General features: G+C 50.3%; 1 protein-coding gene across 1 annotated transcript in view; it reads right to left on the bottom strand.

Moving 5' to 3' along the window:
- LOC143928309 (uncharacterized) overlaps positions 1–16,708 on the bottom strand; it is a 62,337-nt gene that overhangs the window by 10,329 nt on the left and 35,300 nt on the right. The window contains exon 6 of the mRNA XM_077453121.1: positions 701–2,165. Within this exon, the coding sequence (XP_077309247.1) occupies positions 701–2,165 (1,465 nt within the window). The remainder of the gene's footprint in view (positions 1–700; positions 2,166–16,708) is intronic.

Below are 16,708 nucleotides of genomic sequence, written 5' to 3'. Positions count from 1 at the left end.
TGCGGGTGCGCTCCTGAGTCCAGCATTCAGCACCCATAGCAGCTGAATGTATGACACGGCCCTGCCCCCCCATACCCGCATCATTGGATTTGATTGACTGCTGCGGGAGCTAATGGCTGCGCTGCTATCAATCTATCCAATCAAGAGCCAAGAACCCCGGGCAGAGAGACAGCACGTCCCCGCCAGGTCAAGGTCCAGGGCTCATGTAATAAAACGGGGGGGCAGTTACTGCCAGGTGTTTTTTTCACCTTAATGCATAGGATGCATTAAGGTGCAAAAAACACAAAGATTTACAACCCCTTTAAAGAAGCCTATCCTGCTTCTAACTAATACACTGTTTTACTTCCTCCATCAATTCATCCCCCACAGCTATTACCTTTTGTATCAATTGACCCTCCCTTTTTAGATTGTAAGCTCTAATGAACAGGGCCCTCTCATTCCTCTTGTACCAAGTTGTAATGTAACAAATGTCTGCCTTTATTTTGTTAAGCAATGTTGGCGCTATATAAATCCTGTATAATAATAATAATAATGTGAACATACTGGAAAACCAAACAATGCTTTAGTGAAAGTAGCATCTTGCTGTCAGATCTGAAATGTACTAGTGGTGTGTGGCCTAATTTATACAATCCATTCATAAATATTGAAAAGTAAACTCTTACATTCACACTAACTGAGATCTTAAATAAATGTATCTTACCTATATCAACCAGGGTCGCAGTTGTAAGGCCAGTTGTTTTAGATGGTGTTTGGATAGGCATATCAGAAGTAATTGGAGCATCGGCAGCAGAAGGCGCATCGGCAGCTACAATGTTATCAGCAGCAAGTAGACTACTGCTATCAGATTGAGGAATTCCAATCCCTGAAGCAATATTATTAACTAAAGCATTCACAGGAGCGGTAGTAGTGTCTGAGTAACCAGTAGTGATAGTAGCATCAGAAGTGGCAAGAAAGTCTGTACTAGAAGGAGGAAAGGTGGTAGTGTCTGCAACACCAGTAGTGATTATAGCATCAGAAGTGGGAAGAAAGTCTGTACTAGAAGGAGGAATGGTGGTAGTGTCTGCAACACCAGTGGTGATTATAGCATCAGAAGTGGGAAGAAAGTCTGTACTAGAAGGAGGAATGGTGGTAGTGTCTGCAACACCAGTAGTGATGATAGCATCAGAAGTGGGAAGAAAGTCTGTACTAGAAGGAGGAATGGTGGTAGTGTCTGCAACACCAGTAGTGACGATAGCATCAGAAGTGGGAAGAAAGTCTGTACTAGAAGGAGGAATGGTGGTAGTATCTGCAACACCAGTAGTGACGATAGCATCAGAAGTGGGAAGAAAGTCTGTACTAGAAGGAGGAATGGTGGTAGTGTCTGCAACACCAGTAGTGACGATAGCATCAGAAGTGGGAAGAAAGTCTGTACTAGAAGGAGGAATGGTGGTAGTGTCTGCAACACCAGTAGTGACGATAGCATCAGAAGTGGGAAGAAAGTCTGTACTAGAAGGAGGAATGGTGGTAGTGTCTGCAACACCAGTAGTAATTATAGCATCAGAAGTGGCAGGAAAGTCAGTACTAGAAGGAGGAATGGTAGCAGTGTCAGCAACACCAGTAGTGATTGATGCATCAGAAGTAGCAGGAAGGTCAGTACTAGAAGGAAGAGTGGTAGTAGTGTCTGAAACACCAGTGGTGATTATAACATCAGAAGTGGCAGGAAGGGCAGTGCTAGAAGGAAGAGTAGAAGGGAGAGCAGTGCTAAGAGCAGGAGCAGTAGAAGAGACAGGAAGGGCAGTGCTAGAAGGAGGAGTGGAAGGGAGAGCAGTGCTAAAAGCAGAAGCAGTAGAAGAGGCAGGAATGGCAGTGCTAGAAGAAGATGAAGCAGGAAGGGCAGTGCTGGATGAAGGAGAGACATTATCAGCAGAAGTAAAACCAGGAGCAGTTGAAGAGGGAGGAGGGGAAGTGCTGGGAACAGCTGCAATAGTAGAGGAAGAAACAGTTGAAGCAGTGAGGTTAGTGAATATCATGAAGGATCTGGCTGATGTCTGATAGCTAAGGCTGCCGATGCCATTCTTAATGGAGCCAATGTAGTTTGCTTGACCTGGCATCTTCACTACTGTGACATATCCTCCTCCATTAGAGCCCACTCCGGCATGAATAGCAGCCACGCATATAGGAGAGTTCTGTAAAGATCAGTGTACATATGGGTGTTCGTGTTATAAAAGGTCAAGAAATATGAGCTACAAATAGGTTTATGTACATGAACACCATTCAAAAAATTGTAAAAAAAAAAAAAACTTACAGAGGTCTCAGAAGATTATGATAACTAAATCTATTTAAGATACACATGGTTTTATGGGACGGTTATTTTACTGCACATGATGACGTCTAATAGGGCGAAACACCACGAAGGGTGGAGTTTTGAACACGTGGCATTGCTGTGCGTGAGGACCGCGGCCATCTTGTCGGTTTGAAGCCATCAGTTGTCTTTATATATGAAATGCCTGTCTATATCTACCACTGTGTGAGTGTGTGTGTGTATATGTATATATATATATATATATATATATATATATATATATATATGTATATATATATATATATATATATGTATATATATATATATATATATATATATATATATATATATATATATATATATGTGATTTTATTAAATTTGAAACAGTTTTGATATACTACACCATGAAGTGTTTTTTGTCTTTATACCTTCTAACATAAGGAGTAATGCCTGGATCCATGCTGGAGCAGTCTGTAGTGGATTGATGTCTGGGCATTTTTGACCACTTATAATCTGGTGGTCCAGTTATAAGGGTAAGAGGCTTGGCTTAATGTGGTGTTGGTGTTGGTGGGAGAATACTTTTCATCATGTAGTCAAGATTGATTCACCTATCGGGGACCTCCTGGGATTGATGGATGTTCCCTTTTCTTTTATGGACATTTAAGCACTGCATTTTCCATTTCATACTTGTATATTGTTGCCCACAATTTATGCTAGCTGCTGTTCGTTTGTTGATTAACCAAAGCGCAATAATATTTATCTCCATTTTACTACAAATAGCTAATTAAACCCTTGTTGCGGTGGTGACCATTAAAAGAGGTATTACTTTGTCTCATTACAGCAGTGGTTCTCAACTCCTGTCCTCAGGACTAGGGATGAGCCAAACACCCCCCGGTTCGTGCGAACTTTAGAACCCCATTGAAGTCTTAGGGACTCGAACGTTCGAAATAAAAAGTGTTAATTTTAATGGCTAATATGCAAGATATTGTCCTAAAAGGGGTTTGGGGACCCGGCTCCTGCCCCAGGGGACATGGATCAATGCCAAATTTTTTTTTTTAAAACAGCAGTTTTTTTTCAGGAGCACTGATTAAAATGATGATTAAAGTGAAAAAAAAGTGAAATATTCCTTTAAATATTGTGAGGGTGTCTATAGTATGCCTGTGAAGTGGCACATGTTTCCCATGTTTAGGACAGTCCCTGCACAAAATGACATTTAACGAAAAAAAAGTCGTTTAAAACTGCTTGAAAATCATTGAGAAAAAAATGGCATGGGAAGCCCCCCTGCCCATTAACAGTCCCTTTGGGTCTTGTACGGATATCAAGGGGAACCCTGTACCCAAATTTAAAAAAAGGAAAGGCGTGGGGCCCCCAGGCCCTATATACTGAGAACAGCAGTATAGAGGCGGTGCAAACAAGACTGGGACTGTGTAGGTTTGTTGTGTTAAGTAGAATCTGTTTGTAATTTTGAACTGGTAAATTTTTAAAGTGTAGCTCCAGTCAAAAAATCAATTTTTAACCTTTTTGGAAAACATAGGGAAGGGTTATCACCCCAGTATAATTTTTTTGGCTGTCCGTCTTTTTTCATCTCACTTCCTGTTGTCGCCTTCCATTTGCAAGTAGGATACGTTTGTAAGTTGGATGTTTGAAAGTAGGGGCCTGCCCTATATGCTCTGCAGAAATGTGGACCTAAGGTGTTGGTGTTGCCACAACACTGTAAGCCCTCAAAGTGACTCTTGGTGGGCGCTGGAGCGCCTTGCTGTGAACGATTATATCAAAAATTGTAATTACTTGCCATTGTTGAACAGTGGTAGAAAAATTGTGCCTTTGGTGGTTGTGGTGGTGGTGCTGGTGCCACAACACTATAAGTCCTCACAGTTACTCTCTGTGGGCACAGGAACAGGTCCTGCTGTGAAATATATCAAGAATTGCAATTACATGCCCCTGTTAAACAGGGGCTGAAAAATTGGGCCTTAGGCACTGGTTCTGGTGCCACGACACTGCAACCTCTCCCATATACTCTATTTGGAGTGCAGGAATGAGCCCTGCTGCAAAGCATTGCATCAAAAATTGTAATTACATGCCCCTGTTAAACAGGGGCTGAAAAATTGGGCCTTAGGCACTGGTGCTGGTGCCACGACACTGCAACCTCTCCCATATACTCTAGTTGGAGTGCAGGAATGAACCTTGCTGCAAAGCATTGCATCAAAAATTGTAATTACACGCTCCTGTTAAACAGGGGCTGAAAAATTGGGCTGGTGGCGTCACCCAGAACCAAAAATGTTCTTCCAAGCTATCAGCAGCATCATTGAGGAGGAAGAGGATAGTCAGTCAACATAACAGGACAGTCACTCAGCATCAGCATAGGCAGTCTTGAAGGGATGTGACATTTAAAAAAAATGATTCGGTTACATCAGCTTCAGGTGCTTGGTAGCTGATGGTGATCCAAGACTGATTCATCTTTATGAAGGTCAGTCGATCAACCGAGTCGGTGGACAGGTGCACCCTGTGATCAGTTACAAAGCCTCCAGCAGCACTGAAGGTGCATTCCAAAAGAACGCTGGATGCAGGACAGGCCAGTAGCTCAATTGCATACTGTGCAAGCTCTGGCCAGTGATCCATCCTCAAGACCCAGTAAGCCAGAGGATTTTCGGTGGGAAAGGTATCCAAGTCTGACCTTGCCCCTAGGTATTCCTGCACCATGTAAATCAGACGCTGGCATGGTTGCTGGAACCGATCATACCTTGGGGCTGCGGACTAAAAAATTGTCTGAATGCATCGGTCAGACGGCCACCTTCTCCACCGCTCCTTCTGTGACTAACTCAGCAAAACGTTGTCCAGGACCAGGAGTTTGTAACCTCCCAGTCTCTGGGAACGCGTTGCAGAGACCTTTCTGCAAGGCCTCCCGGAGATGTCTCATCCTCTGCTCCCTCTGCGATGGCAAGATAAGGTCCGCAACCTTACCCTTGTACCGTGGATCAAAGAGAGTGGCCAGCCAGTAATGGTCCTTCTCCTTGATCTGAAAAATACGAGGATCCTTCTGCAGGCTCTGCAGGATCAGGGAGGCCATGCAGCGTAGGTTAGCTGAGGCATTCGGTCTGGAGCCCTCTGGGTCACTAAGGACAACATGATCCGCAGCCACCTCCACCCAGCCATGTAGAAGTCCACGGGTTTCTTGGGACTGTAAATCATCCCTAAAAGACCGCTGCTGCTGATGCTGAGTGCCAGACTACACCTCCATGCTGACAGAATCCTCCTCCTCCTCCTCGTCCTTTTCCTGTGTGATGGGTGGGACAGCAGGAACACTGCCTGGATAAAGGGGGCCTTGAGAGGCAAGGAAGTCCTCCTCTTCCTGCCTTTGTTCTGCCTCAAGTGCCCTGTCCATTATTCCACGCAGTGTATGCTCCAACAGGTGGACAAGAGGCACAGTGTCACTGATGCATGCGCTGTCACTGCTCACCATCCTCGTGGCCTCCTCAAATGGTGACAGGACAGTGCATGCATTCCTGAGCATGCCCCACTGGTGTGGTGAAAAAAACCGAGCTCCCCTGCCCCTGTCCTGGTGCCGTAGTCGCACAGGTACTCATTGATGGCCCTCTGCTGCCTGTGCAGCCGCTGCTGCATGGCCAACATTGAGTTCCACCTGGTGGGCATGTCACATATAAGGCGGTTCATGGGCAGGTTCAACTTCTTTTGGAGCTCAGCCAGCCCAGCACTGGCATTAAATGATCGGCAGAAATGCACACAGACTTTCCTGGCCTGCCTCAGGACATCCTGTAAGCCTGGGTACCTGCCCAAGAACCGCTGCACCACCAGGTTAAGGACGTGAGCCACATAGGGCACATGGGTCAGTTGTCCCTGTCGGAGGGCGGAGAGGAGGTTGGTGCCATTGTCACAAACCACCATTCCTGGCTTAAGCTGGCATGGCGTCAACCACCTCTCCGCCTGCCCCTGCAGAGCTGACAAAATATCTGCCCCAATGTGGCTCCTCTCCCCCAAACAAACCAGCGCAAGCATGGCATCTTTTTGCCAGCGTACTTGTGTAGCCCCTTGAACGCCTACGGAGCACCGCTGGTTCCGAGGACAAAGCAATGGAAGAGGCCATGGAGGAAGAAGAAGTGGAGAGGGTGGAGGAGAGAGGTGTGTCACAACCAGTAATAGCATTTTGGAGGCATGGTGGTGGAACAACCTCTAACACCACTGCACCTTGTCCTGCATCCTTCCCAGCTGCCAGAAGAGTGACCCAATGGGCTGGGAAAGATAAGTAACGTCTCTGTCCATGCCTGCTGGACCACGAGTCAGCGGTAATATGCACCTTACCGCTGACCGCCCTGTCCAGCGAGGCATGGATATTGCCTTCCACATGCCGGTAGAGAGTCGGAAGAGCCTTCCATGAGAAAAAGTGGCGTTTGGGGACCTGCCACTGAAGAACCGCACATTGTAAAAACCCACACAAGGGGGCCGAGTCTACCAACTGAAAAGGCAGAAGTTGAAGTGCTAGCAATTTAGCTAAGCATATCATTCAACCGCTGGGCATGTGGATGGCTGGGAGTGAACTTCTTTTGACGGTCCAGCAGCTGGGGCAGGGAAATTTGCCTGCTACAATCGGACGTCGGTGTACTGCTAGCAGGGTGCCCGCAAGTACTTGGCTGTGACACACCTAATTCTACACCTTCATTCCTCTCAGTGCAGGTTTCAGAGAGGACTGAAGGTCTAGTGGGGTTGGAGATCCCAGCTGATGAGGAGCAAGGAGAGGTCTGCTTTGTTCTTTGGCGTGGGTCTTTAAGATACGCTCGCCAATGAGCTGCATGACAGGTCAACATATGTCTGGTCAAGCATGTGGTGCCCAAGCCGCTGATGTTTTGGCCATGCGAGATGTGCTTGAGACATATGTTGCAAATAGCAGTGGTGCGATCTGATACACTCGTCTCAAAAAAGGCCCACACCAAATAACTTTTGGAATAACGCAAAGAGGCAGCGCCCTGCACAGGCGGAGCTCTGCGGTGTGATTCAGTCGGTGTGCTGCCCCTAAGGTGCCTCGTTGGAGATGTGCCTCCTCCTTCTCCTCCTCTCTCCTATCAGGCACCCACATGGAGTCAGTGACCTCATCATCCCCTCCCTCTTCATCACTGGAACAAACCTGGCAGCATTCTGCAGCTGGTGGAACATGACTGCCAGATTGCTGTCCTTCTTGAGCATTCCCTCTCTCTGCTCTCACGCTACTGCCTTCCTCTAGCTGGGTATCATCATCAGAGCCTTCAAAACGCTGGGCATCCTCCTGGAGCATGTACCAAACAGTTTGGGGGACTTCTCAGGAGGACATGGTGGGTCTAGGGAAGAAGTGACTGATGACATTGAGACGAGGGAAGAGGGCGCGTTGGCAGCTTCTTTGCTAGTACCCTGAGACTGGATGAGAGAGGATGAGGAGGATGAGGAGGGCTTGGTCATCCACTGTACCAAGTCTTTGGCATGATGCGGCTCAACACGTCCAGCTGCCAAAATTAGGACAAGCGTGTCCCGTGGCCACGTGCTGATGATGATGCACTCCGTCCACGACCAGCACTGTTGTCTCTAGACACAGAGCCTGCTTGCCCTCTTTTATTGGCTCGTGACTGTCTGCCTCTCCTTGTTGGCCTTCCAGACATAGTAATGGCCTGCAGGGAGATGGGAAAACCAGCAATTGGGTAGCACTTTAACTCCTGCAGATGCCTGTACTAGAGAACACCAGCAATAAAGGGTAGCTACAGGTGTATACTGTGCTGGAGGCACACAATACCCACTTTAACTCCTGCAGATGCCTGTATTAGAGAACACCAGCAATAAAGGATAGATACAGGTGTATACTGTGCTGGAGGCACACAACACCCACTTTAACTCCTGCAGATGCACAAGAAAAGAACACACTGTCCCTGCCTATCTTTCTCTCCCTGCACGCCGGAACACACTACACAAGCCTGCCGCGCTGGCAGCCTTGTATAGTGTGGGGCGTGTACTAAACCCCCTGAGCTATAATTGGCAATGCCCTTCTCAGACCCTCCGCTTTCTAATTTTCTAGCGCTTCCCCACCCCCCCAGCACAGTTCACTATCTTCTCTCTTCTTCTTCATGCTCTACTTTTCCTCTATATCAGTCAATCAATCATTTCCCGTATGTCCCTTCCATCCCAACTGTCGGTTCTTCTTCCTCCCATCCTGGGATGACTGGGATCCTTAAGTCTAGTTGACCACAGAATTCTCGCAGTTCTTCCGGGAACCTTCATCTCCTTGATCTACCATCTTTTAACCTGTTAAACACGCTGGAAATCCCCAATTATATTTGATGTTCTGTGTGTGCATTTGCTCCAAGAGGGGTTTTAGAAGATGTCTCCTAGAGAGTGTTTTTGGGGCCAGATCTGAAAAAATTTGGAGCTCCACCCCCACATATTTTATGGGGGGTCTTCCCCGCATTTTCCCCTATATTTCCGCTTTATCTTCATACTCTTGAAATCTGATAATTGGTCTCTTGGTCTATCTTCTGCGATATTTTTAGGTTTTCTAAGCCTATGGACTCTCTCAATCCTGAGGCCTTCCTCTGGCCCTTTGTTCAACAAGGGGTTAAAAATAGATTTTTTTCAGATCCTCCCCTCTCTCTTTAGGTAGCGCTCGAATTCGCAAATTTTGTCTGCGATTTTGATTTTCTTGGTCTTCTAATTTATATACAATATTCCTCTGGTCAAGTTGCATTGTTTTAATTATTTTGTTACATTTTCTTAATTCCTGGGCTTGTTTGTTCGTTCTTCTGTCTCTTCCACACGTTTCAACAAATGTTCCGTATCTGTACCAAACGCAGAGATTTCTAATTTTATGATGTTCTCCAATCTTAAGAACATCTCAGTCATCTCCGCTTTTGATGGCGTTTGATCTGCTGTGTTTCTTTCCTCCGTTTTACTTATTTCCATTTCACTTCCCATGCTTGTTTCGTCTTTAGATTGATCCGGAGTCTCCCCTAGCTTTTTCCCAATGGGGTTGATTTACTAAAGACAAATAGATTAAAGATAGAATAAAGATAATCGAATAAAGGCAGTTGCTCCAGAGCATAGTAAATGAGGGAAAGGTTCTCTTTGCAAAGAATACCCAATCACATGCAAGGAAAATAAAAAAAACAGCATTTTTGCTTGCACACAGGGGCGGACTGACAACTCATGGGGCCCCCGGGCAGTAGGGGATCATGGGGCCCCCTTTGTCCCCACCCAAACACAAGCCACACCCTCACAAAGCACCACGTATATATTGCACTGGTGCATCATATGCATTGGTGACAGAATTTCTCTACTGTATGTTCAAAATAAAGGTTTAAAGAGTTAGGAAAATAAAGAAAAATAAACTCACATTAACCACGTACATTTACTGCGGGGCTGCGTCTCCTGTGAGCAGAATCACATACAGGTACTTGATTCTGCACTTGCGGGTCTGCGCGCTGTTTGATTGGACACACCGAGAGCTAATCAGTGGGTCCGGCGGGCCCCGACGATTGTTTCCAACAAAGGCAGAACGGGGGTCTTTCGATGTAAACAAGTCCCCAGAGAGCCTCCCTCACTTACATCAGGGTCCTCAGAGAGCCCCCCATACATCAAGGTCCCCAGAGAGCCCCCTCCATACATCAGGGTCCCCAGAGAGCCCCCTCCATACATCAGGGTCCCCAGAGAGCCCCCTCCATACATCAGGGTCCCCAGAGAGCCCCCTCCATACATCAGGGTCCCCAGAGAGCCCCCCTCCATACATCAGGGTCCCCAGAGAGCCCCCTCCATACATCAGGGTCCCCAGAGAGCCCCCTCCATACAGAAGGGTCCCCAGAGAGCCCCCTCCATACAGAAGGGTCCCCAGAGAGCCTCCTCCATGCATCAGGGTCCCCAGAGATCCTCCTCCATGCATCAGGGTCCCCAGAGAGCCTCCTCCATGCATCAGGGTCCCCAGAGAGCTTCCTCCATGCATCAGGGTCCCCAGAGAGCCTCCTCCATGCATCAGGGTCCCCAGAGAGCCTCCTCCATGTATCAGGGTCCCCGGAGAGCCTCCTCCATACATCAGGGTCCCCAGAGAGCCAACTCCATACAGCAGGGTCCCCAGAGAGCCCCCTCCATACTTCAGGGTCCCCAGAGAACCCCCCTCCATCAGGGTCCCCAGAGAGCCCCCCTCCATCAGGGTCCCCAGAGAGCCCCCCTCCATACTGCAGGGTCCCCAGAGAGCCCCCCTCCATCAGGGTCCCCAGAGAGCCCCCCTCCATCAGGGTCCCCAGAGAGCACCCTCCATATGTCAGGGTTCCCAGAGAGCCCCCCTCCATCAGGGTCCCCAGACAGCCCCCCTCCATCAGGGTCCCCAAAGAGCCCCCCTCAATCAGGGTCCCCAGAGAGCCCCCCTCCATCAGGGTCCCCAGACAGCCCCCCTCCATCAGGGTCCCCAAAGAGCCCCCCTCCATCAGGGTCCCCAGAGAGCCCCCCTCCATCAGGGTCCCCAGAGAGCCCCCCTCCATCAGGGTCCCCAGAGAGCCCCCTCCATACTGCAGGGTCCCCAGAGAGACCCCCTCCATCAGGGTCCCCAGAGAGCCCCCCATACATCAGAGTCCTCATAGAGCCCCCTCCATAATTTAGGGTCCCCAGAGAGCCCCCCTCCATCAGGGTCCCCAGAGAGCCCCCCTCCATCAGGGTCCCCAGAGAGCCCCCCTCCATCAGGGTCCCCAGAGAGCCCCCCTCCATCAGGGTCCCCAGAGAGCCCCCCTCCATACTGCAGGGTCCCCAGAGAGCCCCCCTCCATCAGGGTCCCCAGAGAGCCCCCCTCCATCAGGGTCCCCAGAGAGCACCCTCCATATGTCAGGGTCCCCAGAGAGCCCCCCTCCATCAGGGTCCTCAGAGAGCCCCCCTCCATCAGGGTCCCCAGAGAGACCCCTCCATACTGCAGGGTCCCCAGAGAGACCCCCTCCATCAGGGTCCCCAGAGAGCCCCCCATACATCAGGGTCCTCAGAGAGCCCCCTCCATATTTCAGGGTCCCCAGAGAGCACCCTCCATATGTCAGGGTCCGCAGAGAGCCCCCCTCCATATGTCAGGGTCCCCAGAGAGCCCCCCTCCATCAGGGTCCCCAGAGAGCCCCCCTCCATCAGGGTCCCCAAAGAGCCACCCTCAATCAGGGTCCCCAGAGAGCCCCCCTCCATCAGGGTCCCCAAAGAGCCCCCCTCAATCAGGGTCCCCAGAGAGCCCCCCTCCATCAGGGTCCCCAGACTGCCCCCTCCATCCGGGTCCCCACAGAGCCCCCCTCTATCAGGGTCCCCAGAGAGCCCCCTCCATACTGCAGGGTCCCCAGAGAGACCCCCTCCATCAGGGTCCCCAGAGAGCCCCCCATACATCAGGGTCCTCAGAGAGCCCCCTCCATATTTCAGGGTCCCCAGAGAGCACCCTCCATATTTCAGGGTCCGCAGAGAGCCCCCCTCCATATGTCAGGGTCCCCAGAGAGCCCCCCTCCATCAGGGTCCCCAGAGAGCCCCCCTCCATCAGGGTCCCCAAAGAGCCCCCCTCAATCAGGGTCCCCAGAGAGCCCCCCTCCATCAGGGTCCCCAGACAGCCCCCCTCCATCAGGGTCCCCAAAGAGCCCCCCTCAATCAGGGTCCCCAGAGAGCCCCCCTCCATCAGGGTCCCCAGACTGCCCCCCTCCATCCGGGTCCCCAGAGAGCCCCCCTCCATCAGGGTCCCCAGAGAGCCCCCTCCATACTGCAGGGTCCCCAGAGAGACCCCCTCCATCAGGGTCCCCAGAGAGCCCCCCATACATCAGGGTCCTCAGAGAGCCCCCTCCATATTTCAGGGTCCCCAGAGAGCACCCTCCATATGTCAGGGTCCTCAGAGAGCCCCCCTCCATATGTCAGGGTCCTCAGAGAGCCCCCCTCCATATATCAGGGTCCCCAGAGAGCCTCCCTCCATCAGGGTCCCCAGAGAGCCCCCTCCATACTGCAGGGTCCCCAGAGAGACCCCCTCCATCAGGGTCCCCAGAGAGCCCCCCATACATCAGGGTCCTCAGAGAGCCCCCTCCATATTTCAGGGTCCGCAGAGAGCCCCCCTCCATATGTCAGGGTCCCCAGAGAGCCTCCCTCCATCAGGGTCCCCAGAGAGCCCCCTCCATACTGCAGGGTCCCCAGAGAGACCCCCTCCATCAGGGTCCCCAGAGAGCCCCCCATACATCAGGGTCCTCAGAGAGCCCCCTCCATATTTCAGGGTCCGCAGAGAGCCCCCCTCCATATGTCAGGGTCCCCAGAGAGCCCCCCTCCATCAGGGTCCCCAGACAGCCCCCCTCCATCAGGGTCCCCAGACAGCCCCCCTCAATCAGGGTCCCCAAAGAGCCCCCCTCAATCAGGGTCCCCAGAGAGCCCCCCTCCATCAGGGTCCCCAGACAGCCCCCCTCCATCAGGGTCCCCAAAGAGCCCCCCTCCATCAGGGTCCCCAGAGAGCCCCCCTCCATCAGGGTCCCCAGAGAGCCCCCTCCATACTGCAGGGTCCCCAGAGAGACCCCCTCCATCAGGGTCCCCAGAGAGCCCCCCATACATCAGGGTCCTCAGAGAGCCCCCTCCATATTTCAGGGTCCCCAGAGAGCACCCTCCATATGTCAGGGTCCTCAGAGAGCCCCCCTCCATATGTCAGGGTCCTCAGAGAGCCCCCTCCATATGTCAGGGTCCCCAGAGAGCCCCCCTCCATCAGGGTCCCCAGAGAGCCCCCCTCCATCAGGGTCCTCAGAGAGCCCCCTCCATATTTCAGGGTCCCCAGAGAGCCCCCTCCATATGTCAGGGTCCCCAGACTTAAACCCCCCCCCCCCCACCAGGTTCCCCTGTACCTGGCTGTGCACATCCAATCCCCAGCACGGGGAGGTGGGAGGGGCGATCGGCAGCTCTATTGTGCCTGTGGACCGCGGGATCTCCCTGGGGTTTGCATTTCTCCTTCACAATGTATAGAGTGGAGAGGGGAGGAGCCTCTGACCCGGGCAGCAGTCGGCAACAGTATACAAGCCGAGCAACTCACTGAAGAGTGAAACTTATAGCTGCCCGGGTCAGAGGCCCCTCCCCTCTCCACTCTATACACTGTAATGGAGAAATACAAGCCCGAGGGAGATGCCGCTGCAACAACATATTCGATCGCCGCCTCCCATCTCCCGGGCCCCTACTGGACTGAAAGCTAGAGGTGCAGGGGACATGCTGTGTCTTCGCCGCCCCCCTTCCCCACCCGCAGCGGCAGAACGGCTCCACCGCAGCACTGCCAGCAGCATAGGAGCTTCTCACGGGCCCCCTACTGGCCACGGGCCCTCGGACGGCGTACGAATGCCCGAATGGTCAGTCCGCCCCTGCTTGCACATGATTGGATGATGCAAGTCAGCAGATCTTCTTCTCATTTAATAAGCTCTGGAGCAACTGCACTTTGCAAAGTGCACAGTCTCTTTGCCTTTAGTAAATCAACCCCAATATCTTTTACCTTCTCCTGCAGCCCGTTTGACTGTTTTCTTAATCATGGGCTCTTTGGACTTGCCTCCTTAGACATATATTGTTTAATAGTGGAGATATTAGTTTTCCCTTTTGGAGTTTTTTGTTCACTCCCCTTCGTTGTTTTCCCTTTCATACTGATTTTTTTTATTTGTATTTTTTTGTTTCCCCAGTTTTATGATCTTTTCACTTATTTTAAATGTTTTTTCTCTCCTTGTGATTGTAAGTGTTCAACTATGCCACCTGCCAATATATATATTAGGAACGATGTAAAATGGGGACCTTGACTAATTATGTATCTAGATTCCCTCTTTAGTGGTCTCCTTTTAGTAATTGAATATCAGAAACAGGTTTTTACCTGAATACAGTTCCTCTTACATTGTACGAACCATTCGTCAGAAAATTGTTACACAATTTATGCAGGTGGACTTGCAGATGGTTTATCTAATACACCCAAGAAGAGAACAGCTAATATGTATAATGGCCTCTTGCAATGAACGAACAATTTAGTCAAAAAGTTGCTACACAATTTATGCGGGTGAACTTGCAGATGGCTTATCTAATACACCAAAGAAGAGAACAACTGATGTGTCCACTGGCCAGTATATAATCTTGAGAGTGTGCCAGCGAGCCTGGCTTCTATTTAGTAAAGATCGAATATTCCTACCATAAATGTTTAGTTTGATCCATGTATGCTATAATGCAAAGTCTGGTAAGTCTTGTGGGGGGTTGTAGTTTTTTTTTTTTTTACAAGGGATATCAGTATAGCAATTTGTCCTCATATAATTAAGTAGAAGTACATAGAAATGGGAGTCAGCAAAAGGGAAGTACAGTCCATACATGCAATTGATCTTTTTTCAGGACTAAGTAAAAATGATGCAAGGATATCTCTCCGTAACAGATATGCAGGAGAAAGACAAAAAAAATGCAAATGTAAAACAGTTTTGTAGTCAGCTAGCAAATCAACTGCTAAGTACGGATACAGTTTAGCCTGTTCAGCCTGTTTTTAAGGCCAGTATTTATTCAGTAGTTTTCCTCATGCAGTTCCATGGTTTAATTTTAACCAACATATTGCTGCAATGATGTAAAGTTAATTCAAATAGTTCTTATAAAGTTTTGTAAGATTTTATAGGGAGTCTGCAAAAAATGAATGTGTAGCAATATAGCAGTATATGCAACAATGTAGCACTATAGCCAACTCTATTTCAACCCGGCCAGTAGAAATGATGTTCAGGAGGGCAGAAAGGGAATACACTAGGAACAGTTAGTCTGGTCGAGGACAGTCCCAGGCAATACTGAGCTCTTTCCCCACAATTCTATGGACTGGCAGATGTATGAAGATACAGCCAGAGCGTAGGAATGCAGAAAACAAAATATGTGAGCTGTTCTTATAGGAGGCTGGCAGAGACACTGGTAGGAGCAAGTGCAGTTCAATCAATATAAAAAAGCCAGTATTTATTCTGACAGTTTGCACATTTCCTTCATACAGTTCAATTCAGACACGGTACCTCCATGTTGTCTTCATCTGCCGCTTACTCGCCCTGCTGCGCTAGTTCCTCCTGGAGTCCCCAGTGATTCTAGGTGTAGATATGATACTACTCATGATTTCTTGGGCTTTTGCACCACGATCGCAGAGTTCCTCCGTGCTGCTATCTGTGCCCTGCCTCTCCTTCTCTCAACCATCAAGACACTGAGAGATCCATGCAGGGAAGCGGGGGGGCTTGCGAAGCTCAGGCCTCCAGTGCTCTGCTGACCACTGCTTATCAGCTCCGTACCCATCGAGCTACCCCACCAACAGAGTGGACACAGTGGGCAAACTCTGACCTGTGCAGGGTCCTCATTTGTGGCGCTCCACCAGCCTCACACACCCGTTGTATAGCGGAATAGCCATGGCATCTCTCCTGGTTCCCCCCTCACATGCGCTCACACGAGCTCCAGCGGTACGATCGGGCCCCTCCCTCAGCCAGGAAACGTCACGTCCTCATGTCCGCATCCTCAGCCCACAGCTTGGTCTTGTTGATCCTGCCCAGCAATGGTGTGGTCAGGGCTTTTCCTCCCCCTTGGAGGTGGGGGATACCAGACGGGTTTTCGGAGAAAAATCCTTGTGGTCTGTGTTTCATTTCTTTCATTTCCGGGTCCTTCCCTTTCACCGATGGTGTCACTTGGCGCAGGGGAGACTGGTGCCTGCCCTATGGGCGGGCCCGACCTTCCTCTGTCCCAGCGGTCTGCTCGCGTTATGCGAGCGACCATGCCGGATCTGTGTCATGGGTGGGTGACGCGGGCCAACCTTGCGCAAGCGCCGTGGGGTTCCGCCGTGTGTGGGGCGCCGTGGCCTGGGCGCGCCTCCCTGGTGTCTCGGTGGAGATTGCCGTTGGGGTGGCGTGCACAATTGCGGGGGGGGGGCGTCGCGCACCGTCCACCCGCGGGGGAACCTAACTTAGTGGGGATACGCTTAGCTCCAGTAGCTCTCCAATCTAGGAGATACAGCTGGGCTGAATTGGCCTAATCAAGAGCACCATGTGACGCCTGTATTTAACAGGCTGATCACAAGTGTTCTCTCCTACCTGCATCTGATCCCAGGTTTTGGGACAGACAGAGATTATCTGGTAAGCTACATGGACATATATACCATATGCTGTGGCTGTTAGAGGCATGTGTGACACTAGGATGGAGTCATTAATTTGTCTGGCTATATTTTATGCCCCCAGATTTTGGGTACAGGACACTTTTTCAGTGTGGTGATAATTGAGCCCTGCCCTGTAGAGGGATTTCTCAAGCCTGGCACCTATGAGAGGATTCACACCTGTGATCTAATATATCCTGCATCAGCAGTGAGGGTGGGTGTTTTCAGCTCAGTTTGTATGTAATGACAGATTTTCTTGATATTACCCCAATGTTGATGGGGATGCCTGGGGAGGTACTTATATGATACATGTTTGTATGTGT

This window comes from Lithobates pipiens, unplaced genomic scaffold (assembly GCF_037356315.1).
Source record: "Lithobates pipiens isolate NorthernLeopardFrog02 unplaced genomic scaffold, aLitPip1_a1.2 Scaffold_23, whole genome shotgun sequence".
Taxonomy (NCBI): Eukaryota; Metazoa; Chordata; class Amphibia; order Anura; family Ranidae; genus Lithobates; species Lithobates pipiens.
This window is presented reverse-complemented; position numbering and strand designations above follow the sequence as displayed.